General features: G+C 55.9%; 1 protein-coding gene across 1 annotated transcript in view; it reads right to left on the bottom strand.

Annotated features, from left to right (window-relative positions):
- Positions 1-22,412, bottom strand: part of RET (ret proto-oncogene) — a 52,987-nt gene extending 30,575 nt beyond the window's left edge. Inside the window, exon 1 of the mRNA XM_050803101.1 lies at positions 22,144-22,412. Coding sequence (XP_050659058.1) covers positions 22,144-22,222 — 79 coding nt within the window. The 5' untranslated portion in view covers positions 22,223-22,412. The remainder of the gene's footprint in view (positions 1-22,143) is intronic.
- Positions 22,413-22,956: the final 544 nt, after the last annotated feature.

Here is a 22,956-nt window from a genome sequence, read left to right on the forward strand (position 1 = left end):
GAGGTGGACAGATTGGGAAGGGCCACAGGGCACTTTCTGGAGAAGGTCCTATATCCGAGAGGGGTGCAGATCACACGGGTATATTCATTAGTCTGCATTGTACAGCTAAGGTCCTTGCATCTTATCTATGTAGTATTTATTTATTTCTTTTTGATATGGAGTTTTGCTCTTATTGCCCAGGCTGGCACCTTATCTACGTAATTTTTAATATTTATTTATTTATTTTTGATATGGAATTTTGCTCTTGTTGCCCAGGCTAGAATGCAATGGCGCGATCTCGGCTCATCACAACCTCCACCTCCCAGGTTCAAGCGATTCTCTTGCCTCAGCCTCCCGAGTAGCTGGGATTACAGGCATGCACCACCATGTCTGGCTAATTTTGTATTTTCTTAGTAGAGATGGGGTTTCTTCATGTTGGTCAGGCTGGTCTCGAACTCTCGACCTCAGGTGATCCACCCACTTTGGCCTCCCAAAGTGCTGGGATTACAAGTGTGAGCCACCGCGCCTGGCCTATCTATATAATTTTTACCTAAATAACTGAAAAACGAATGAATCACTGAGGGCGCTGTGGACAGAGGTGTAGCTTCCTCGGAGAAGGCAGGATGCTGGCCTCGGCTGTGGCCGGGTGAGCCCAAGCAGGAGTGCAGTGCATTACACTGCTGACTGTGTGTGGCCAACATTCCCCACAGTAGAAAGCTTTTAAAATAGTATTTGGAACTCATGTACATTGTTGGTGAGAATGGAAAATAATATACAGTTATGTCATTAAAAGCAAGAAGGTAGTTCCCAAAAACTTAAAAAATTGAATTACCATATGATCCAGAAATCCCACTTCTGGGTACATATGCAAAAAAATTGAAAGCCAGGTCTCAAAGAGATATTTACACACCCATGTTCACAACAGCACTATTCAAGATAGACAAAAGGTGGAAGCAACCCCAGTGGCCATCGATGGATGAATGGATGAACAAAACATGGTCTACACATACAATGGAATATTCAGTCTTAGAAAGTAGGCAAATCTGGCTGGTGCGCTCACGCCTGTAGTCCTAATACTTTGGGAGGCTGAGGTGGGTGGATCAGTTGAGGTCAGGAGTTCAAGACCAGCCTGGTCAACATGGTGAAACCCCCGTCTCTACTAAAAATACAAAGATTAGCTTGGCGCGATGGCGGGCATCTATAATCTCAGCTACTTGAGAGGCTAAGCCAGGAGAATGGCTTGAACCTGCAAGGCAGAGGTTGCAGTGAGCCGAGATTGTGCCACTACACTCCAGCCTGGACAACAGAGCAAGACCTGTCTCAGAGAAAAAAAAAAAAAAAGGAGGGAAATCCTGACACAGGCTATTAACATTGATAACCCTTGAGCACATTATGCTAAGTGAAATAAGCCCATTGCAAAAGGATGAACACTGCATGATTCTACTTATGTAAGATCCCTAGAGTAGTCAAATTCACAGACACAGAACATAGGATGGTGAATGCTAGGGCTTGGGGGAGACAGGATGGGGACTTAGTGTTTGATAGGGGCAGAGATTAAGTTTGGGATGATGAAAAGTTCAGGGACGGTGGTGATGTCCCTGAAATGTATACTTAAAAATAGCTACATTGTAAATCTTATTTTTGTGTATATTTTTCCACAATAAAAAGTAGTATGAATTTTTTAAAAGATGGATAAATCGGCAAAAAATGCTTAAAATCCATTAAGAACCTGCAAATAGACTCTAGAATGCCCAAACAATACCAACATCCAAAGCAGACATTAGGAATACTGCACTTGTATGTAATCGATCTCTCTTTTCTATCAGTTTGCTCCCACCCAGACAGTTGCTGCTTGAGGTCACTGAGGGGTCTGGAGGGCGGGGTCTGCAGCAGCAGTTGAGAATACCCCCGGGGGCCACCGGGCTCCTCCGGGACACATCTGGGTTTGGGAAACAATCAAATGCCAAGTGGACCCTGGAAGAGAACAGGTGAGACGTCTGGAGTCCCACAGTGGGACAACAACAGGAGAAGGGTTCTCTTGAAGTGCTCACTGCACATCAGGAACATTGCTCCCATGACAGTGCCCTCGGGGTGGGAGGGGTGCTGCATTTCTGGTGACAAAGAGGGTGAGAGATAGTAACTCACAGTGGCCTCACAGGGTGAGGAGGGTCCAAATGCCCTGGCCCCTGATGAGCCCCCTCCCAATTCCATGTGGTGTCGTATGTCTGGGCTATCCACGCAGGCGGCGGGGTCCGTGTTCTTTCCCCAGAGGGGATGCTAGGGACCTGACTGAGCTCAGGTGGTCTAGTTTTCTCTGGGACACACACCTCTGGTCCTGGTCTTCCCAATAAGAACCATTTGCCCTTGGGCGGCCGTGCGGTGGCTCTGGTGATGCCCAGGCTGCAGAAGAGTGGGCGGGGCCCTGACACCCCATCTGCGGCAGGAGCAGTTCCAGTCTGGGAATCCTGCAGGTGCTCCTCTGGGGCCTCCATGATGTGCAAGTACCTTCAGTGGTCCAGGGACTAGACATAAGACAGGTCTGGGCTTCCCAAAGCCCCCACCACAAGACCACATGTGCAGGGGAGAACGGGCCTTTCTGCTCCCATCTGGCAGCGCCCACCCCTACAGGATCGTGGGGGGCCCCATCCCAATTGGTCTCCCTGCTGCTAAAAGGGATTTGTGGGTCAGGCAATGATTGCGAGCAGAAACAGACTTAAATGCACTTAAAATGCCTCGCCTCCCAGGTGGTCTCTGCAGCTGGGCACAGCTGTCTTAATGTTCCTGCTTGTCACAGACACTTCTAGATGGAAAAACACATGATCCAAGGTGGGAGAATGAAGGAGGTGAGTGCAGGGCCGGCCTCAGCGGGGTGCAGGGCCGGCCTCAGCGGAGTGCAGCCTGGGCAGTCCCAGTGGGCTGTGCTCAGAGGTCTCATGCTTGGTTTAACGCTCTTTGCTACAGTCTTGAAATTCTTCGTAATTCTAGAACAAGGGGCCCACAAACGATGCAGCCAATCGTGGTGGGTCAGCCACGGGGGAGAGCCGGGGAAGAGCTGCTGGCATCAGGCACCACCGGGCTGTGTAGACTCTGCAGAGCACTGGCCTCCTCTGGGCCTCAGTTTCCCCAGCTTCGAAGTGGGGAAGGCATGCTAAGGAGAGGAGGAACAGCCAGTGCAGGTGCAGGCAGGTGTGCACCTCTGCCCAGGGTTGTATCATCATGAGCCTCTCATTGCAGACTCAGCCACTGGGTACAGATCCCTTCACTGCCCATTTCACAGATAAGAACAGTGAGGCTGGGTGGCGAGAAGCCTGACCAAGTTAAACAGCTGGACACGCTGTGAGGCTTTGTGTCTTGGGGGTTAGAATAACAGCTGAGAAAGGGATGGTGGAAGTCAGGCTCCAGCAGGTGCTGAGCCTGCCAGGAGGCCCAGGGCCCTGCTGGCTGGCTTCCCATCCTGCTGCTGCCTTTCTGCCTAGAAGGGCTGACTGGCCTGTGGGTTGAGACCCACCTCTGGTGAGAGCCACTCCTGGCACCATGGGAAGGTCACCAGCAGGACTTGCAAAGCTTTTCCCACCCCATGCCTTCAGGGCCCAAATGCCACGTGGTAACAGAATCCTCCCCCACACCTAGCACACAGGTGTCTGCCTGGACAGCTTTGGTTGCCAGGGCTGGGCCCACCCTGTACTTCTGCAGCACAGCAGTGGCCTGGCACACACCACACCCACCGACGGTGCAAATGGCAGTGTTGCTTGTCTGAGAAACCAACAGGATTCCCACATCAACCCTCAATGACTACCCCACCGTGGTTCTGGTTCCTCAGGCTGGCTGTACCCTGGCACCATGCAGGATGGGGTGAGCGAAGGTCCTGCTTGCTCACAGCACACCTGCCAAAGACCTAAGTTGCTGCTCACATTCAGAGAGACCTCAGGAACCTTCAAGGCCTGTGTAGTGTGTGTCATGAGTGTGTGTATATGTGTGCATGCACAGGGCATGCAGGAGACAGGAAAAGAGATGGAGGCACGCCCACCCAAGACCCCATCTGCTCCAACCCTGCCCACCTCAGCTGGAAAGACTCGGCCCTAGTGTTTGACAGAGTAAAGTGCTAGACTGTTTCCAATGATCCACACTTGGCTGGGCTGTTTAATTTATTCATCTTTGGATGCAGAGGGGACCAGTCCCAAGCCCCCTCGTCCCACAGGTGTGCATGCACACACCTTGTCAGTCCATACACTGTCCAGGTGTGCATGTTCTCCAGGAGGGCCTGGAGCAGGCTACTTTGCAGGCAGCACAAGGCAAAGCTTTATTGGTGGAGGGCTTTGGAGGGATGCTGAGGACAGGCCAGGGCTTGCTCCTGTCTCCGGTTGTTATACCTGCCTTTTCTGAGTCCTGCTGCCCAGCAGCCCATGAGACAGGGTGTGCTCCACCCCAGTGCATGCAATCCCTCGGCACTGATGCAGCCCACACCTGAGCCTAGCCATCAGCTTCCTGCAGCCCTCAGCCTCAGTTCCCATGCTCTGAGGATAGTTCCTGCCAGACCTGAGCCTGCACAGCAGCCCCAGTCGGGGATCCAGCTCCTCCCTCAGGCTCTGACCCCAGCTGGGAAGGGGGTTCCTTCCCTGGTGCTCACCTGCAGTCGAGGGTGCCCCACAGAGCTCTCCCCATCCCTACTCGTCCCTCTTTCATCACAGTTTAGTGCCTCTCAAGTTACTGCTCCTGTCTCAGGGGCCACGTGGGGCTGTCTCCTGGTCAGACTCGGGCGGACACACTGCACACATGCATTCCTTCTCTCACACACACTCATTCTTTCGGATGCATACCATTACACACCACGGGGGCACACAGTTACACACTTGTTCTTCCATATGCTCACACATTCTCGCACTGCCAATCTGGCTCTAACAAGCACATGCATTCGCTCATACTGGTGCCCACCCACTTTCACACACAAGCACACACATTTTCCTGCACCCTAGGTGCACACATACTAAGCATGGCCTGGCCCTGTCTGTGGAGGCGGGGGCTCACCAGCTCTCCACAGGCTCCTGGCTGTGGCCCTTGGTCTCCCACTCCCCCACTGGTGACCAGCAGCTCTGATGGGGCACTGTAAGGTCACCCTCACCATGGCATGGTGACCCTGCCACAGAAACACAAATGGAGCTCCAGATGATGAAAAACTTCCCTAGGATGGCAGCACAAGGGCTGAAATTTGGGACTTCCGAAAAAGAAAACAATAACAACAACGATAGGATCCAAAAACTGCATGAATTAGAAGCAGCACAGGGCGTGTGTGTACAGCAGGCCCTTCCTGCAGAACCCCTCATGCGACACCAGCCCCACGCCTGCCCTTGATGGGTGGCAGACGATGCAGATGACAGCTTTATTATGGCCCAGCAGAATCTCCTTAAGAGACGATTTCCTAATGCAATCATCTTCCTGGGAATGGGAAACAGGCCCCAGGGCTCCTCCCTGGGGGCTGGGGGTGGAAAGAGGCGGTCCCTGCCTCCCCAGGCCAGCTGTCCCTATGGGGGTTCCTCCAGCCCCATGCTGAGCACTGTTATCCTCTCAGGATGTGACCTGTTACCTACCCCCACCTCCCCCACCGCTTCTCTCCCACTTCCCACTCATGTTTTCTCTTACTGTAGTCAAATATTTGACATGTACAACGAATACATTTCACAGAACATTTATGCTGAACAAACAGGAGCCCGTGGCCCTGCTGAACTGGATGCCTGGCCACATGCTGCCCTCCCGCCTCCCCATCTGCCACTGAGTCCACCCCCACCAGCAGGAGCCCACGCCTGTCCTTTCTCTTGCCTCATTTTTTGACGTCATTCATGGAAGGCCCATTTTTGCTGGGTGGAGAATTCCATGTGGACAGCTATTTTCCTCCGCTCTACATAAGGTCTGGCTCCCGTCTTTCAGCCTCACTGCTGCTGCTGAGGGCCCATGCTCAAGCCGGCCCCTCCTGGGTAACCCACTTTCTCCCAGCTGCTCCCAGGACCTCCTCTGTCTTTGGTGTTGTCCAGCATTGCTGGGATGCTAACGAGGCTGGTTTCCGCCTCTGCACCCTGTCCTCCAGATGGTGGCAGCGGCTCACTCACCAGCCATATCCAGGCCCTGGGCTGTTAATCCCGTCTCTATGCTGGTGTGCGGTGTGCTGATCAGCAGCCTGGGCATCTTCATGCCTTGCTCCCTCCACTGCTTTGCCTCAGTTTGGCCCCTCCTCACCCCAAATTGTCCCCAACTCTTCCCCATCTCATCAAGGCATGGCCCCACCTCACTGCTCAGGTCACACACCTTAGTCCCTAGAGTCCTTTCTCTTTTACCCCTCACCCCACCTCCCGAGTCCCTTCTGCCACCCCCATCCAACTCTGGACCACACATTGGGCATCACAGGCAACTTCGCACAGAGCAGCCAGGGTCCATTGAATCATGGCACCCTCTGTGGAGCCCTGTGTTAACTGTCCGCTGCTTGCAGAATAAAACATAGCTCCTCATCAGGGCTCCCAGGGCCCCCTCTACCCTCCAGCTCACTTCCTCCTCACTCTTACAGGGTGCCCACCTTCCTGCCACATCTGCCAACTCACTTTCTGTGAGCTGAATGAATAAACTGATGAACCAATGAATGAATCAATGAATCAACGAGCCAGTACAATGGTTTCATAAACAGGAGTGTGAAAGGACTGGGCACATTTGGGAAATGGTCAGAATTCGGGGACGGGAAGAGGGTAAGGGGACGGGGAGATACTGTGACATGGTCTCACGGGCACTGGAGCCACGGGCAGGCTGTCAGTGGCAGGACAGGGCTGTGTGGATGCACCCTGTGCACATGTGCAGTGCCCACTAGTGCACCAGCAGCCCTGTGGGGCCAGTCACTGTGCTGAGCAAACAAAGCCTGAGGCTGAGAACAAAACCACTCCTTTTCAGCTCAGGAAATGATCTATAGGTGCCTGAGGAGCCCTGGGCACCGGAGCGGCTCTCCAGACTCGCTCGGGTAGGACCACCTGCAGCACGCTGCACAGACCTGGGTGATGGGCTCTGTCCCAGCTGGAGGCTGCTTTTGCCTGAGGCTATAATCTAACTTTGCTTTTAAGAAAAAAAACACAGATCAAGGGAGGCTGTACCATAAATAACAAATTTGGAGGTGTATATAAAGAGAGATTCTAGTTTTAAAAAGTTATTTTAAATTGTGGTAAAATATACATGAACTTTATCATCTTACAATTTTTAAGTGTACAATTCAATGGCATTAAGTGTGTTCACACTACTGTGCAAACCATCCTTCCACAGCACTCTTTTTATCCTGTGAAACTGAAATTCTGTACCCATGAGACAATTACTCCCCCTCCTCTCTGCTCCCAGTTCCTGGAACCCTCCATTCTACTGTCTACGAATTTGACAACTGTAGGGACCTTATGTAAGTGGAATCATACAGTGCTTGTCTTTTTGTGACATAATGCCCTCGAGGTTCATCCACGCTGTAGGATGTGGCAAGATTTTTCTCCTTTTTAGAGCTAAGTAATATTCCATTGTATGTCTGTATTATATTTTGCTTATCCATTCATTGGTCAATGGACACTTGGGTAACTTCCACTTTGTGGTTACTATGAATAATGCTGCTAAAAACGGGGACATATAAATGTATCCTGACTGCTTCCTGCTTCCTTTCCTGTATGTATCCAGAGTGGAGGTGCTGGAGCCGAAGTCGGCTCTAGGTTTAACCTTTGAGGAGCCTTCCTGCTGTCCTCCACAGCAGCTGCACTATTTACCTTCTGGCAGTGCGCAAGAGTTCAATTTCTCCACGTCCTCACAAACACTGGTTCTTTTCTTTTTTTGATAGTAGACATCCAAATGGGTGTGAGGTGGTATCACACTGCGATTTTGGTTTGTATTTCTCTAATGAGTGGCAATGCTGAGAATCTTTTCATGTGCTTCTTTGTCATCTGTAAATCTTATTCGAAGAAATGTCCATCTAAGCCCTGTGCTCATTTTTGTTATTGTTGTTGTTGTTGTTGTTTTGGATGGAGTCTCACTCTGTTACCCAGGCTGGAGTGCAGTGGCACGATCTCGGCTAACTGCAATCTCCGTCTCCTGAGTTCAAGCGATTCTCCTGCCTCAGCCTCCCAAGTAGCTGGGATTACAGCCACCCGCCACCACGCCTGGCTACTTTTTTTTTTTTTTTTGTAATTTTAGTAGATACAAGGTTTCACCATGTTTGCCAGGCTGCTTTTGAACTCCTGACCTCAAGTGATCTACCTGCCTCAGCCTCCCAAAGTTCCAGGATTACAGGAGTGAGCCACCACGCCTGGCCCCCTGTGCTCATTTTGGAATCAGGTTTTTTTGTTGCTATTGTTGAGTGTGAGGAGTTCTCTACAGATTCTGGATTAACACTGACCAGATCTATGAATTACAAGTTTTTCTCCCGTTCCATAGGCTGCATTTTCACTCTTTTGATCGTGGCCTTGGTTCACAGAAGTTCTACATTTGATGTAGCCCAATTCATCCATCCTTTTTTTGGCTGCCTGTGCATTTGGTTTTTATAGTTTTAAAGATGTGTACCCAGCTAAATCTTCAGCTAGAACCAAGGTCAAACAGAAGCATGAAGTTTTTGGCCCCATCTGGCATCACCCTGCTGCCCTGGCCACCTGCCTGGGGCAGATACACACCTGGGCACGGCCAGTTTCTGCTGCAGTTCCCACTTCAGCTGCTGTCCACTCAGAAGAGCACGGCATCCAGGCACGGGAGCGCCCTGACTGGCTAGGGAGTGCCCCATCTCTAGGCAGGTGTGAGGGCTCACAAGGGCTGGGCCACTAGCGCCAGCCCTCGGTGCCAGGGTCCCAGGGGGCCAGGAGCCTGCAGAGGAGGAACCTCTGCTCCTGACCAGCACCGCTGCTACATGCGCCTGGGTGCGCAAAAAATGTTTTTGTTTTAATTAATTTTAAAATCAAAAGGATGAAATAAATATAACAATAAGGAATAAATAATAATAAAGTGGCCTGGTTTATGTTTGTCTTATACCAACACAGCTGCAGAACACAATTTTGCCTTTGAATGTGGGAGGGGTCCATGGTGCACGCATGTGGCCCTGGCTTGAGAGTCACCTGGTGGTGCCTGAGCCCCCAGGAGGACAAGGCTTAGCATGGAGCACGCAGCCCTGGGCAAGGCAGGGACCCATCCAAGGCCTCAGCAGAGGAGGCAGCATCCAGAGGCGGCCCAATCTCAGCTGCTTTCTGTTGCAGAGCCCTTCCCTTTGCCACGCCTCCTCCTCCCACAAGCCCAGGTGCCAACTCAAGAGCCTCCCAGGCAGCCACTACCAGACATTGGTTTCCAAGTGACGACTAAGTGCACCCTGTCTGGCGTCCTGCTCTCTTCCTCAATTCCCTGTGTCTTCCCTGCATCTGGGGGTGGCTCTCATCACCTCTAACTCAGGAGGTTCAGTGGCCTCTAAGCCTCACCCTGCCCAGGGCAGCCACCACACACAGCTGTTCACAGGTGTCTCTCTGAGCCATTTGCCAGGCCTGGGCCTGCTCACACATGTCCAGTTTCCCCTTCATACACAGACCCTGGGATGTGCAGCTGCCTGCATGCCCCCGCCACCAGCCCCTCACTCTGGGCCCTGGTGCTCGCTCGCTCGCTCAGCCTGGCCCAGGGCTCCCAGGTGCATGACTGTCCCTGTCTTCTCCACCTGTGGGAGTCCTGCCCACTGTCCTGAACAAGCTCCTGTCCCAGCCCCAATCTCTGCCCCAAGTCCCGACCCTGCTGGCCTTTGCCTCCCTTAACTCTCAGGGTTCTTGTCTGATGATAACAAGAGTATGAGGCTGACAGACGGTGCCCATACACTCAACCTGCTCTTGGCTGGGATGGCTTCCTCCAGATGCCCTGCCTATGAGCCAGAGGAGGGCCCCACTGGCTGGCCTATGGTGGTGCCAAGCAGGTGGGACAGGCCACACATGCTCCATGCCTCTCAGTGTGTGGTGCGTCCTTGCACGTGGGGGCGGGCTCCCTGACACAATGCTGTTGGCCCTGGTACACAGCAGGAGCACCCGGTTATGCCTCTTGACGATAAACCCTGGGGTCCTGAGGTGTGTCCTACAGAAAGAACAGACATGCACTCCCCACACTGCCTGCATGCCTTGGGAGAGGTGACAGCAACTGGGTCCTGAGTACTTCCTTGAGCAGCAAAAGGAAAGGAGCGGCTATCCTGGCAGCCCACAAACCAGGCAGGACAGATGGACACGCACATGCTAATGGCTTGCTGGTCACACACAGTCCTGGGCTCATGGGGAGGATGCTTGCTGGCCAAGAAAATAGGCAGCTTTTCAGCCCTTTCCCTGGCAAGGAATCCTTACTTTTGGAGAGATGAATGTGTTAGACCCTAAGGCTGGAGACCCTGGGACACCTGACTGGGGCACCCATGTGCACCCTCCCTGAGGTGAGCGGGCTGGCGAAGTCATCACACCCTTCTGCTGAGCTGACACTGCCCAACCTGTCTAAAGGGCCCAGCCCTGGGTGGAGAAGAGTGCCCAGCCCAGCTGAGGGGCCAAGGGGGCTACCCCACGCTGCCTGTTCTGAAAAAATGCCGACCAAGAGACAGCCACAGACAGGCAAGTGGAGGCTAAAGGGAAGGGACTGCCTGGGGCTGCAGCCACAAGCAGGAGCCAGTGCCCAGCAGGACGGGAGGGCTGGGGGCAGAGCCAGAGTGAGAGGAGGGGAAAAGCAGTAGGAGGTGGAGGCAGTTCAGATGAGCAGCAACAGCACAGAGCTGGAGGCGAATGCTGGTTGGAGACAGAAGGCCAGCTCCCTGGACCATGAGGGCATGAACTTAGGAAGAAGAGGAGGGTTGGGCAAGCTTGTGGATTCCAGGCAAGGCTGTGGACTCCATCTGGGTGATGGAGAGAAAGTGTGTGTTGCAGTGGTAACAAGCCTGGAGCAAAGGACATATATTTGTGTCTCAGTTTCCCCTCCGTACCCACCGAGACTCAGAGCTCCCACCACACAGGGGTGTTGGGAGCTAGAAGGAATTAATGCACGTGAAGTTCATAGAACAGTGGCTGGCACCAAGCAAATGCTCACAGAAGATGGCTGCATCACAACCATCAACATCACCATTACCTCTACCACCACCATTACCTCCACCTTCCCCACTACTGTCTCTACCACTACCACCAGCACCATCACCTCCACTACTACCATTGCCTCCACCACCACATCCCCACCTTCACCATCATGACCTCCAACACCACCTTCACCATCACCTTCACTAATACCATCGCCTCTACCACCACCATCACCACCACCATTGCCTCCACCACCACCATTCCTGCCTTCACCATCATGACCTCCACCACCACCATCACCATTGCCTCCACCAGCACCATTGCCACCAATCGCCTCCACCACCATCACCACCTTCACCATCATGACCTCCACCATCAATATCCCCATCATGTCCACCACCACCGTCTTCACCATCACTACCACCACCACCACCACCACTCACCATCATGACTTCCACCATCAACATTATCATCACCTCCACCACAACCGCTATCACCGCTACCTCCACCATCACCATCACCAATACCAATACCACCATTACCAATACCAACACCAACATCATGACCATCACTATCACCAGCACCACCCCCATCTCACCTCTATCCCCACCACTCTCATCACTTTGCTGGCATCCTGAGACTTCCAAATGAAAGCAGTTTTGCCAGGTTTAACCTACACTAACCGTGGAAGGAAATCTGGGCTGTGAAGACCCACAGGGCCACCACTGGCTCATCCTGCCCACTATTGTATTTATAACCCTGCTTGATCCCCGGCACAGAGCAGGTATGAAGGAAAAGCCTGGGGCAGGCTCTGGTAACTGGAGTCCACAGAAGCCCCTCTTCAGGAGCACACTGCATCAGCCCCTGGTTCCTTGGCCCAATTGTACCCACGAACAAGCCAATACCTCCTTCAAGAAAAATCTGACAGCCTGTCCCATTCTTCGTACGCTAGGTTTAAGCATCTCTCTGTAAAACCATCAAGAAAAAACTGGCCTCTGCAGCTCAGTGCACATACTGGGCACTCAATAAACACCAAGGGCAGCTACTTTCCTGGTGTCCTGGTGACACCAGTTATCATCATGGCAGGGCAGCCTCAGTACCAGACTTAAAAATTTATTCTTCCAAAATGCTGGGCAGGAGACCCAGTGCGGAGTGCAGGATCTCCTCAGATACCTCTCCTCTTGGACCTCTAGCCAGGCAGGGTGGCCGGTAGCTGGAAGAGCAGCTGAGGAGGAGGAGAGATGGGGCCTGGCCCTGGCCTGGGAGGCACCACGATCCCTGCACGCACGAGCATGGCCCTCCTTCACTGCGGCTCTTCTCACACACCCGGTCTGAGCCCCTGCTGTAGAACAGAGATACCACTCACCTCATCCCATGCTAGAAAACAGAGGCCCAGAATTCCTGCCGCACACCCATGGTAGAACTGCAACCAGGGCATGAGCCTCCTGATACCCCTAAAAGCCATGCAGCCTTCTGCTGTGAGTGGGGAAGGGGTCCAGGCATGGCTGAGGTTTGGGAGAAGGAGGTCCCCAACTGGGCACTGCGGTATCTGGCACCCCAGGGCTACCTTCTGCACACAGACCCAGCCTTCTGCTCTGAGGGGCCCAGGCCCTAAGTTGCACAATGGCCACCACCCACACTTCCACACCCAGACCAGCTGCAGCGGCCTGGCCAAGATGATGGGCGCTCCTGCCCAAATGCGATTTCCCAGCTGCTGCGGAGTTAATCACCAGCCTCACTGGCAGTTGCTTCCGGCTTCTATGCAAAGGAAACTGCCAATTAGGTTATAATTAATTTCTTTCCTAGGGCAAGGCCTGGCTGTAACAAGACTGGCCACCCAAGTGGCCTATGGATGACCGTGTAAGGGTCACTGGCCCCCTTGGCTGCAAGGCTCTAGAGTCTGCCCCAGCTGATTACATTGTTCACTGGCCCTGGCCTGGGGCAACAGGGCCAGGGCATCACCACTGGCTTTGACCCTGGTGCCTCTGGCCTGGGCAACTGTCCCCATGCACTCAGCAAGGCAGTGACTCAAAGCATGTCCATGTGCTAATTTAAGTCAATCTGTCAGCTCATGTTCCTCAAGCTGAGACGGTCTTGCCCATTTTCGCCCTACCCCAGCCCCTTCTCATCCCTGCTCAACATTAACAAGTGGGAATCCACGGTGTGCTCCTTGTAAGCAAGTCTGCTTCAGGCGCTTCACCTGCGTCACTCATGGCATCAAAACAACTGTCAGAGGTAGGAACCATAAGGATTTCCACCTCACACAGGAGGAAAATGAGGCAGAGCTAGCTTAGGTACCCTGCTGGAGGCCACACAGAGGTTAGGAATTAAGCTGCAGTCTGGCCTGGGCTTGTCTGTTCAGTGACAGGCATGCAGAGAAGCCGGGGCACTGTGAGCTACCTCCCCTTCTGCATTGGGCTGCAGAGCAGAAGCTGGGCTCTCCCTGGGGAGAGGACACAAAAAAGGCTTGAGGGTCTGCTCTGGTGGAGAGTCAGGGGAGAGAGTCGCGAGCCTCTGAGACAGTAGGTTTCAGCCCAGCACAGACCTGGGGCCAAACAAGCTGCTAATCCTGATGCCCCAGGTCACGGCCAGGCAGCCCAATGAGGGGGCACCACCTGCATCTGGATGCTGTTATCCAGGTCCTGGGAGCAAAGACCTCAACATCAAGGGTGAAGAGGAATCCAAACCCAAGGCTGGGGGTGCCATGCAGGGAAGGGGATGCCCAGGGGAGTGGTGCCAAGTCTTCACCTGACACTGCCCCCATGTGTGACAACTCACACCCCCTCGGGGCCTCGGTTTCTCCATGTGTAAAATGAGAGGTTTGCACTGATGTGTAAGCTCCTCTCAGCCGAGGTCCTTATGCCCTTTGAGTCCACGTGATATCTGTGCAGGAGTATTCACAGAATGAGCTCCTGACCAGGGGCTGAGGGGCGGACGGTGGCTGAGATGGAAATCGGGACAGGCTCTGGCCGAGGTAGCCCCTGAGGGGTGAGGGACATGGGGCCAAAACAGGATTAAGACTGCAAGTGTCCTCCCAGGCCACTGACGATGAGGCAAGAAGACAAAGGCCTAGTCCAAAGAAGAGAGTTCAGCAGCAGGAGGGAGCAGAAAGGCAGGGCAGAGTGGCCCAGTCCATCCCCCTGTGCCTCCCCGCTGTGTGCCAGGGCTGGGCGCTTGACCTCCCTAGCTCTGTCCCTAGCTTCGAATGGGGACAGGAACTCCTCCTTGGGAGCACAGAGTGCCTGTCTATGGATGCCAGTGTTTCACCCCCACCAAGCAGATTCGCAGGAGCCCAAAGAGGCTGCTTGCCACCCTTGGGCCAGGGACCCCAGCTCCGTGCTAACCTCCCGAGCTACCTAGGTGCATCCACCACTGTCCCGAGAAGACTGCCCCAGGCCCTGGCAGCATGACATAACACCACAGCAATGACGATAATCAACTTACAGCGGATCCGATTATCAGCCTGGTTATTTTTAGAGTCAGGGTTCAGGGTGAGCGAGAGAGGGCGGCCCTGGGTTCCCATGTTGCTGAGTCTTGTCTTGTCAGTGGGGTGGGGGTCCGCTGGCTTCTTGCACCTTCCCCCTCCTCCATCCTTCACAGGGTGGTTCCTGGGAGGCCCCTTCTTATGCACAAATAGTGACATCATGGATTCCAGATGTTTGTGCTCAATGTGGCCTCAGAGTCCGGGTCTTCCGAGAACGTTCTCAAGGTCCCCAAGGGCAGTGGTGATTCAATGCCCATGTGAGGAATCAGACGAATCCACATCCTCCTCACAAGGGACCCGGGGCTCAATCACTGACGGTGACAGCCCTGCATGAAGCTGCTTCTCTGCAGCTCTTGATGCAGATGCGACAGCAAAGTCAGCTGTACGGCAAGACGGCCACCCAGTTAGACAACAGGCAGAGGGCTCGAAGAGATGCTTCTCCAAAGAGACATGCAACTGGCCAGCATGCACAGGAAAAGATGCCCAGCACGCCATCACCGGGGAAAGGCAAACCAAAGCCACAATGAGCTAGCACTGTGCACTGGCTGCACGGCCAGAGTGAGACATGAACCAGAAAACAACAGAGAATTATACGTGGTGGTGAGGATGTGGATAGATTGTAACCCTTGGGAATGTAACACAATTCAACCACTGCGGAAAACAGTTTGGCGGCTCCTCAAAAAATTAAAACAGAATTACCTAGCGATTTCATGTCCAGGTATGTCCCCAAAAGAACTGAAAGCAGGAACTCAGATATTTGTAACAGGAATGCCCCTGGCAGCATTTTTCGTAACTGCCAAAAGATGGAAAGCACCCATGTGTCCATCCCCAGATGAATGGGTGACAGCACACTACTTACCCCTGACAGGAAGGGGCTGACGCATGCCACAGCCTAGAGGAACCCTGAAGACCTTATGCTGAGTGAAGCCAGACAACAGTCCATGTACATGAAATATTTCTGGACAGGCCAAGTCACAGAGACAGGACACAGGCTGGGGGTTGCCCGGGGACAGGAAGCAGCTGTTTAATGGGTATGGGGTTTCCTTTTGGGGTGATGCAAATGTTTTGGAACTAAGGCAATGCCTGTGCAATGCTGTGAATGTGCTAAATGCCACCAAATGGTTCACTTATAAATGGTTAAATTTATGCTATATAAATTTCACAATTAAAAAAGTGTAACCCATAATTATTTGCTACCCTGTTTTCCCCTCCCTCCCCCTCAGCTGCTGGGCCTGCCATCAGCCCCTGCTATGTGGACCAGGACAAGGGCTGGAGAGCCGAGAGGCAGACGTGTGTGCAGGCACACCCCTGCATGCCCGCATCCCTGTGTCCTCTGAACTTGAAGCCTCCTGGGGTGTTCAGAAGGGCCATGTGACAGGCTCCCAGGGAAGACAGGGAAACTGACAGTGGCCCCCTCCCAGGCCTCAAAGCTCCTCAAGCCTCAGGCTCCTCGAAACTCTGTGCCTGCCTATGCACACAGCCGGGCACACGGGCTGGGAGGTGTGGCCACCCAGCAGGTAAGAGCCATGCCAGGTTGTGCCACAAACAGGACACAGTAGATGGTGTTAAGCTCCTGAGACTGGGGGCGTTCCTGTCACCAAGTACAGTTTCACCTGCCCCTGCAGATACAGGTGGTGGGGAGGCTAGGGAAGTAAAGACAATTTGAGACTTTCCTGGGTCATGAGTTTTCAAGGTGCTGTGGGGCGTCCTGTATGTGACCTGCCAGAGGAGTCTCCTGCAGAGACAACCTGCAGGCTGCCCACCAGTGCTGGGTCCCACAGCCAGGCTGGCCCCTCACGATGGCAGAGCAATGTGCCCATGTCACCAAGCGCCTATGAGCCCCGTTGTTTTCCTGGGTGAGGAGGGCCAGGCCTGGAGCCCCACTTGGGCTAAGTGTTAGGCTTCCCGGGGGTGGCAGATGCCCTACAGGCAATGGTGGTGGAGCAGGAATGGGAGCAGAGCAGGAGGAAGCCCCTGGCCCCTAGCCCAGCAACAGCTGCCGGGTCTGTGCCAGTTGCACTGGCAAGTAGTATGAGGAAGAAACCCAGTGAGCCCTCTCCCTCCCTCCGGAGCTGCACCGGCTCATGCTGCACCCCCAGCTCACCCACCCTCGTCCCGGCACCCAGAGCACACATCTACCCCAGCATCTCCCCGCTCATTACTTAAATTCTAGGAAATAACATGTCTCCTTTTTCCCTCTCAGGAACACAAGGGCAAGAATCCTCTGGAGTCACAGGCACACAAGGGAACTGGAAACAGCTTGGTGGCCACTGTCCTCCTGCCCTGGGGCCACACTGCCCCTCAGGTGCTTCCCTGGAACCCTAGCTCCTGCAGGGCACAGACTGCAGCAGCACAGAGGAGCAAGAGCCAGAAGTGGAAGCACAGTTGCAGCACCCGAATCTGGGAGGGGGTCCAGGACCTGGGGCTGTAGGGCCACAGGCTCTCCCTTGAGCATAGAGCCCCAGCACCAGGCCCTCCAGGTATCCCTGGTATCAGGGAAGAAAGCCTATGCCCGCTGGTCCACCAGGTGGGTGCACACCTGTCCGGGTGCAGCGGTGACCTTTGTGTGGTGGTGCCTGGGCTGCTATACTTTGTGGAGCCACCCTTGAGGCAAAAGCAAACAGAGGTGTTTGCTCGGAGCTGGCCACCTGCTCCCTCCAGGGCCAGGTGCTACCTGAACTGCTGTCCTTAAGGTCCTGCTGGCACCATCTCCCTGCCCCAGGCTTTCCAGAGGCCAGGAGTCCAGCCAGGAGGAGCTGCGGGAACAAGAACACCTCGCTGCCTGCTCTTGCCCAGCTCTGTTCTGTCTGGGGTCTCAGGGTGGACAGTTCAGGGACCCATGGGCTTCATGGCCTCTAGGCTTGGGGAATGGAGGGGAGCAGGGTCCCTGAGGCCCCCATGATCACCCAGCTGCGGGACCAGAGCTCCATGGAGGTCCAGGCCTCATTGTCTCAACACCTTCAACCATGCCCAGGCCTGGCCCCAGAGCTCAGGGAAGGCGGGACGAAGCAGAGAGGTAAGGCAGGACCTCAGCGGCTGCTAAGTGTCCCAGAGCCTTGGTCAGGAGAGGGCCTGTCCTCCAAAGTTCTCCTATGAGAGGTAGAGACTGCCTCAGGGAGCAAAGAATCAATTCCCAAGGCTCCGCCTCAATCCCTGAGCCAGCCCCGGCTGCTGTTCTAGTGGGGGAACCAGGTGGGTTCTGGTGGGCCTGGGGCCTTCTCCCCTCCCAGCCCCAGGGGTGCAGTGCCTGGATTATGGACCCCAAGGGACCTCCCAGCTTGACCTCATAGTCCCACTGACTGGCAGCCTCCCAGGGGCCATGGGGTGCTCCCCTACCCCATGGAGCATGGAAGAAGGCTCTGGCAGGCAGATGGGCAGGGAGAGACGGCCTCGGTGCCATCAGCTTCTCTGTGACCATGACCGAGGTGCGCTCCCTGCCTGGTGGTCACTGCCCAGTCCCCGCTCCTCGCCACACACACATGTGGAAGTCACTACACAGGGTCTCCTTGACTATGGTCTCTTCCTGCCACGAGACAGCTCCGGAGAGTCCCCAGCCCTAGAGCAGCAAGGCAGGAGCCAAGGCTCCCTCAGGAGTGCTCCCAGCTGCTGTTGTTACTATATTGCTACTGTTATTGGTACTATTATTGTTACTATTAAGTCACACTGCTGAAAAATAATTGCAGAGGAGAGGGGAGATAGAGGGCACAGCAGAGAACGGGGAGGGAGCATAACTCAGCACCAGGGAGCAGCCTCTGAGGCAGGGAGAGGGGACGGTGGGGCCCACTTCTGGGGGAGGGGCTCCTGAAGTAGAAAGGAAGTGCCTCTGCAGGCGGGGAGGAGGGGAGCAGGGAGCCTGGGGGCTGCGCCCCGCTTTGCCCCTATTCCCTGGCTTTCTTCTCCCAGGCTGTCCTGGAGGATGGGGAAGACGAGGGGGAAGGCCCTGTCCCGCATGAGGAAACACAGCTGTACCCCTGACCTTGATGCCCAACCCCCATCCCTACACCCTTGTCCTCAGCACAGTAGCTTCCATCCGACGCCAGTGCCTCAGGCATATGTTGGTTGCAAGGGCCACAGCCTGGTGTCCCAGCTGAACATCTGCATCGCCATTGGCAGCAAGATGCTTTCCTGCCATCCACAGAGCACATGCGGCCGGCCCTTCTGCTGGCACAGCCATGCCTGGTGCTCGTCCCCAGACCCATAGGACTCCCAGACATCAACTAAAGCTGATGAGACCCAGAGAGTGTCTCAGTGTCTGTGCATGGTGCCACATGTCACCCTGGGATCTGGGTTGGGATGTCCCGAGGGCACCTGGAGCCCAAGGCGGGGGGACTCACCAGTGGGTAGGCAGGCTTAGGGCAACCTCCCTGGAAGCCCTCCTTAGCCCCACCCTGGACCCAAACCACTGGCCCAGAGAACGGGCTGGAGCAAGCCAGAGGGCCAGGGTTGGGGAGCTCCTGCATCCTCTCCACCAGTTCGAGTCCATAGGCTATGAGAACCTCAGTTTCCTCACCTGTGAAATGGGCCAAGGCCATGGCCCTTGCAGACTTGTTGGAAAAGATGAGGTGAGTGGGCACAGCACAGGGGCAGTGCACTGTGAACCCCCATGGGGTGCTACTGTTGGTATTAGCCTTATCCAGTTAGGATGAGGGGACCTAGAGGGTCCTCGGCCAGGCTGCAGAGGGGGAAGGTCTCAGGGGAGATGGCAACTTTGGGGCCTTCCCTTCCCCTTGGCACCCCAGGTTCCATTTTAACAGATATCATAATTTTTAATTGATTTTCTCCTCCCCTGGCTAAAAGGCTATTAGCTCCCCACTAGGTGAATGCATCCCATTTTCTTCACACCACCAAGGAAACAGCGATTTCCTCAACCTGTCCCTAAAGTGATTCTGCAGAATAAAGGCAGTTTAGTGAATCAGCTCAATGCACTTCCCCATTTGCTCTCTGCTTGCAGGCCCCCAGCAGGCCCAGCCCACCAGTGTGGGCTGCAGGCAGCTCCTGGACACCAGACAGGGTCAGTGAGCTGGGGTGGAGGAGAAAGCAGGCCAGGCCCAGGTGAACCTGATGAAGCCTCTGGCCAGAGAAAGGAGAGGAGGAAAAGGATGAAGCAGGGGGAGCTGTACCCCTGGCTTGAGCTGCCCACGCTGGCACCTGGTGGTTCAGGCAGAGGTGGGCCGCCTAGGCCCTCTGCAAAGGGTGGTCTGGCAGCTTGGATTGGGGCCCTGCCAAGTCACATTGCCCAGCTCTTCTATGCTGGGAGCAGAAGGCCCTGGGGCCCGGGGGCAGAGAGGGAAGGTCCTTCCTTGCTGCAAAACAGGACCCAAGAAGCCAGGCCAGGAAGACAAGAGACAAGAGGCTTGCTGAGGAGCTGTGGGAGGTTGAGGTGCAGGGTCAGCCTGGGATCTGGGGGGAACCCCAGAAGCTGAGACTCAGTTTCCTCATCCAAGCAACGGGGACAGCCATATCTATGTTGAGCAGTGAAATGTCAGAAACCTTTAAGAGCAACTTTTAAATGAATGTAACTTTTAGATGGAGGTTCTCTCACTCTGGTTCCAGCATACCTGGGGCTGACAGGCTATGCCCTGCAGGTATGAGGAGTGTGTGTCCCTGCATACACACGTGGGGTCCCTGTGTGTGCGAGTGATGAGAGGGGCTGGGGTCCCTGTGTGGACCTGGGTGAGGCAGGGTGTGAAGGAACCACGCTGTGCGTGTCCACAGCCTTGGGAGCAAGTGCCATGAGAAGGGGCAGGAGTGTGTCTTGATGGTGATCCAGTGTGAGTGTGTGTGTGTGAGCTGGGGAAGGACTCTCATCCTCTAGAGACCCTGTCTGTGCCTGTCATCAGGCCCAGCTACTAAAGGGCAGCGTCCGCAAGAGGGCGCTTGAGGCCGAGCTGTCCCCCGGGGTGGTTGGGGAGCACGGCAGGGCTTACTGGGGCGGTCCTTGGCAGCTCCAAGAGTGCGGCTTGAACCTCCCGAGCTGTGTCTCTTGGGAAAGAGCCCCACAGGCCTCTCCAAAGGCCCCAGCTGTCTACAACAGGGAGTGGGGCTGCCTCTCCACTTCCAGTGCTACCAACTGTGGTGTCTGGGTTATCCCAGGGACTAGGGGTTCACGATCTCTGGATTGCGGAAGCTGTCTGTGGGCCAGGGTTCTGGGGATGGAAAGCTACCTGAATGCCTGCTGAGTGCCACAAGCCAACCCCCAGAGCCTGGCCCCCACAGCCTCACTGGCCACCCCGACTGAACGCAACGCTGTGGAAGGGTGTGGGGAAGTCCCCTGCCCAGCACATCAGCAGCTGCTGACACCTGACCTCCTACCCACAACCTCAAAGCCAAAGCCACAGCCCAGAATCCCAAGACAGCCTCAGGGCGCCTTGTTTGCTTCTGCCCCGTGTCTTCCCCCTGCAGCACTGGGACCCCAAAGTCCTAACACTCAGAACAGATAGGAGGGCAAGGGCTTCTCCCCTGTCCCTCGCTAGGTGGACTGGGGACCCACTCTGGCCTCAGCATATGCTGAGCTGAGGCACAGGTCACACACATGAAGTCTCAGGCAGGCCTGGAAACTCAGTCTGTGCAGGGCCTGGGGCCAGAGACAGGTTGACTGCCCACGGCTTCTTCTGTTCCCAAAGGCTGTGGGGGAGAGAAAGCCCTTCCTAAGGAGTGAGGGAGGATGGCCAGGGCTCCTACCCTCTTAGAGGGAAACTTGGTTCATACACAAGCACTTGGAGGGAATTAAGTCAGGGCCAGTTTGAGGGACACTAAAACGTGCACCAAGGGGTCAAAGATTGCACAGCCTTGAGGCTCATTCTGCCAGAGTTTGGGTGGGGTCGATGACCATCTTTGCAAGGCCACACCTAATGCTGGGATCCTAAGGCATCTGCGGTTTCACCAGGCCCAGCACCCACGCTGGCTGGCGGCGCAAACCCCTACCCCACCCCAAGCCCTGGGCCTCCTATGGCCGCATCTTCAGCATCTCTGCCAAGCAGCGCCACACCACTCCAGGGCTGCCGGGTGGGACTCCGATCACGGCGGCCCCTCGGGGGGAGCCACCCCAGAAACCACGGTTTTTAGGTGTTTAAAGACCAGGGCGGCAAAAGCGCACGAGGGAAAAGCAATCTTTTCAAAAGAGCCTCCGAAACCCTCGGCTGGCCAGGACGGCAGAGCTGGCGGAGTAACGCACGGACGCTGAGCGGGAAAAGGAAACCAGGACGGAGCCGTCTCCTGCCGAAACAGAACTCCCCGCACGAATCGCGGGCTTTTGGGAGTCCCTGACCCATCCGCCACGCCGGCTCCGAAACTGCTGTCCAGTTTGCTCCAGGACGCGGCTTTGGCGTAGGGCGCGGCCAGATTTGAGACCTGCGGCTATGGCTAGGGCTCTGAGCACCGGCCCCTGTTGCCCGGCCTGCGCTCCGCTCCCGCCCGAGACCCGCCCAGCCCCAGCCCGAGGCGCCCTGCCCGCCGCCCGCCGCAGCCACTGCGCTCCCAGCCGCGGCCAGGCGGCCGGCGACCGCACAGCCCGCTGCCCACAGCAAACAGAAAGGCGCTTCTGAATGCGTCCTCTCCGCTGCTCGGCGCCAACTTCGCCCTGGCCGCTGCGGGCGCCGGCAGCCGGCAGCCGGCAGGACTCACCTTTGCCTAGCAGCGGCAGCAGCAGCAGCAGCAGCAACAGCAACCGCAGCCCCGCGGCACCGGACGTCGCCTTCGCCATCGCCCGTGCGCACTGGGGCCGCGGCTGGAGGGCCGGCGGCTGGGGCCGGCGGGTCTGGGTGGCGGGTGCGGCGCTCAGTCCGGTCGCCCCATCCCCGCCCGGGGCGCGGCGGACACGACGGACACTGGGCGCGCGGCAGGGGCTCCGGGGCACTCAGCGCTGCTGTGCGCCCTGCTTCGGTCGCGGGACTGAAGCGAGGCAAACGCCGGCTGCGCCGGAGAAGCGGGTAGGGGCGGGACTGGGCGGTGCGGGGGCGGTCCAGGGGTGGGCCAGGCGAGGCCGGAGGCTGGCGGGGTGCGGGCAGGGGCGGGGCTCCGGTGCCTGCTCTGGCTGCGCGGGGTGCGGCCGGGGCGCGACGCGCGTAGAAGCTCAGTGCGGGACGTGCGGCGCGGGCCGGGTGGGGCTTGGGGAGGAGCGGGGTGCGGCCGAAAAGGGCGCGGCAGGAGTCGTGTGCGGGCCATGAGGGGCGCGGTGCGGATGGAACCCTGGAGCCCGGGTCCGATGGAACCCTGGAGCCCGGGTCCACGCACCTCTGCACGCAGAACCGCTTTTCCTACCCGGTGCGCGCCCACTTGCAGTCCCTGCGTTTTGCCCTTTCCGCTGCACAGAAAGGGCAGGGATGCTACGAGGGATGCAGGTCTGGCCGACTGGCTCGGGGTGCGACCCCGCGGACTCAGAGAAGGGCGCCCCGCCTCCAGGCTCTCCGCGGAGCGCATGCTGCGCCATTTCTCAGA

The sequence above is a fragment of the Macaca thibetana genome, chromosome 9 (assembly GCF_024542745.1).
Source record: "Macaca thibetana thibetana isolate TM-01 chromosome 9, ASM2454274v1, whole genome shotgun sequence".
In the NCBI taxonomy this organism is placed as follows: Eukaryota; Metazoa; Chordata; class Mammalia; order Primates; family Cercopithecidae; genus Macaca; species Macaca thibetana.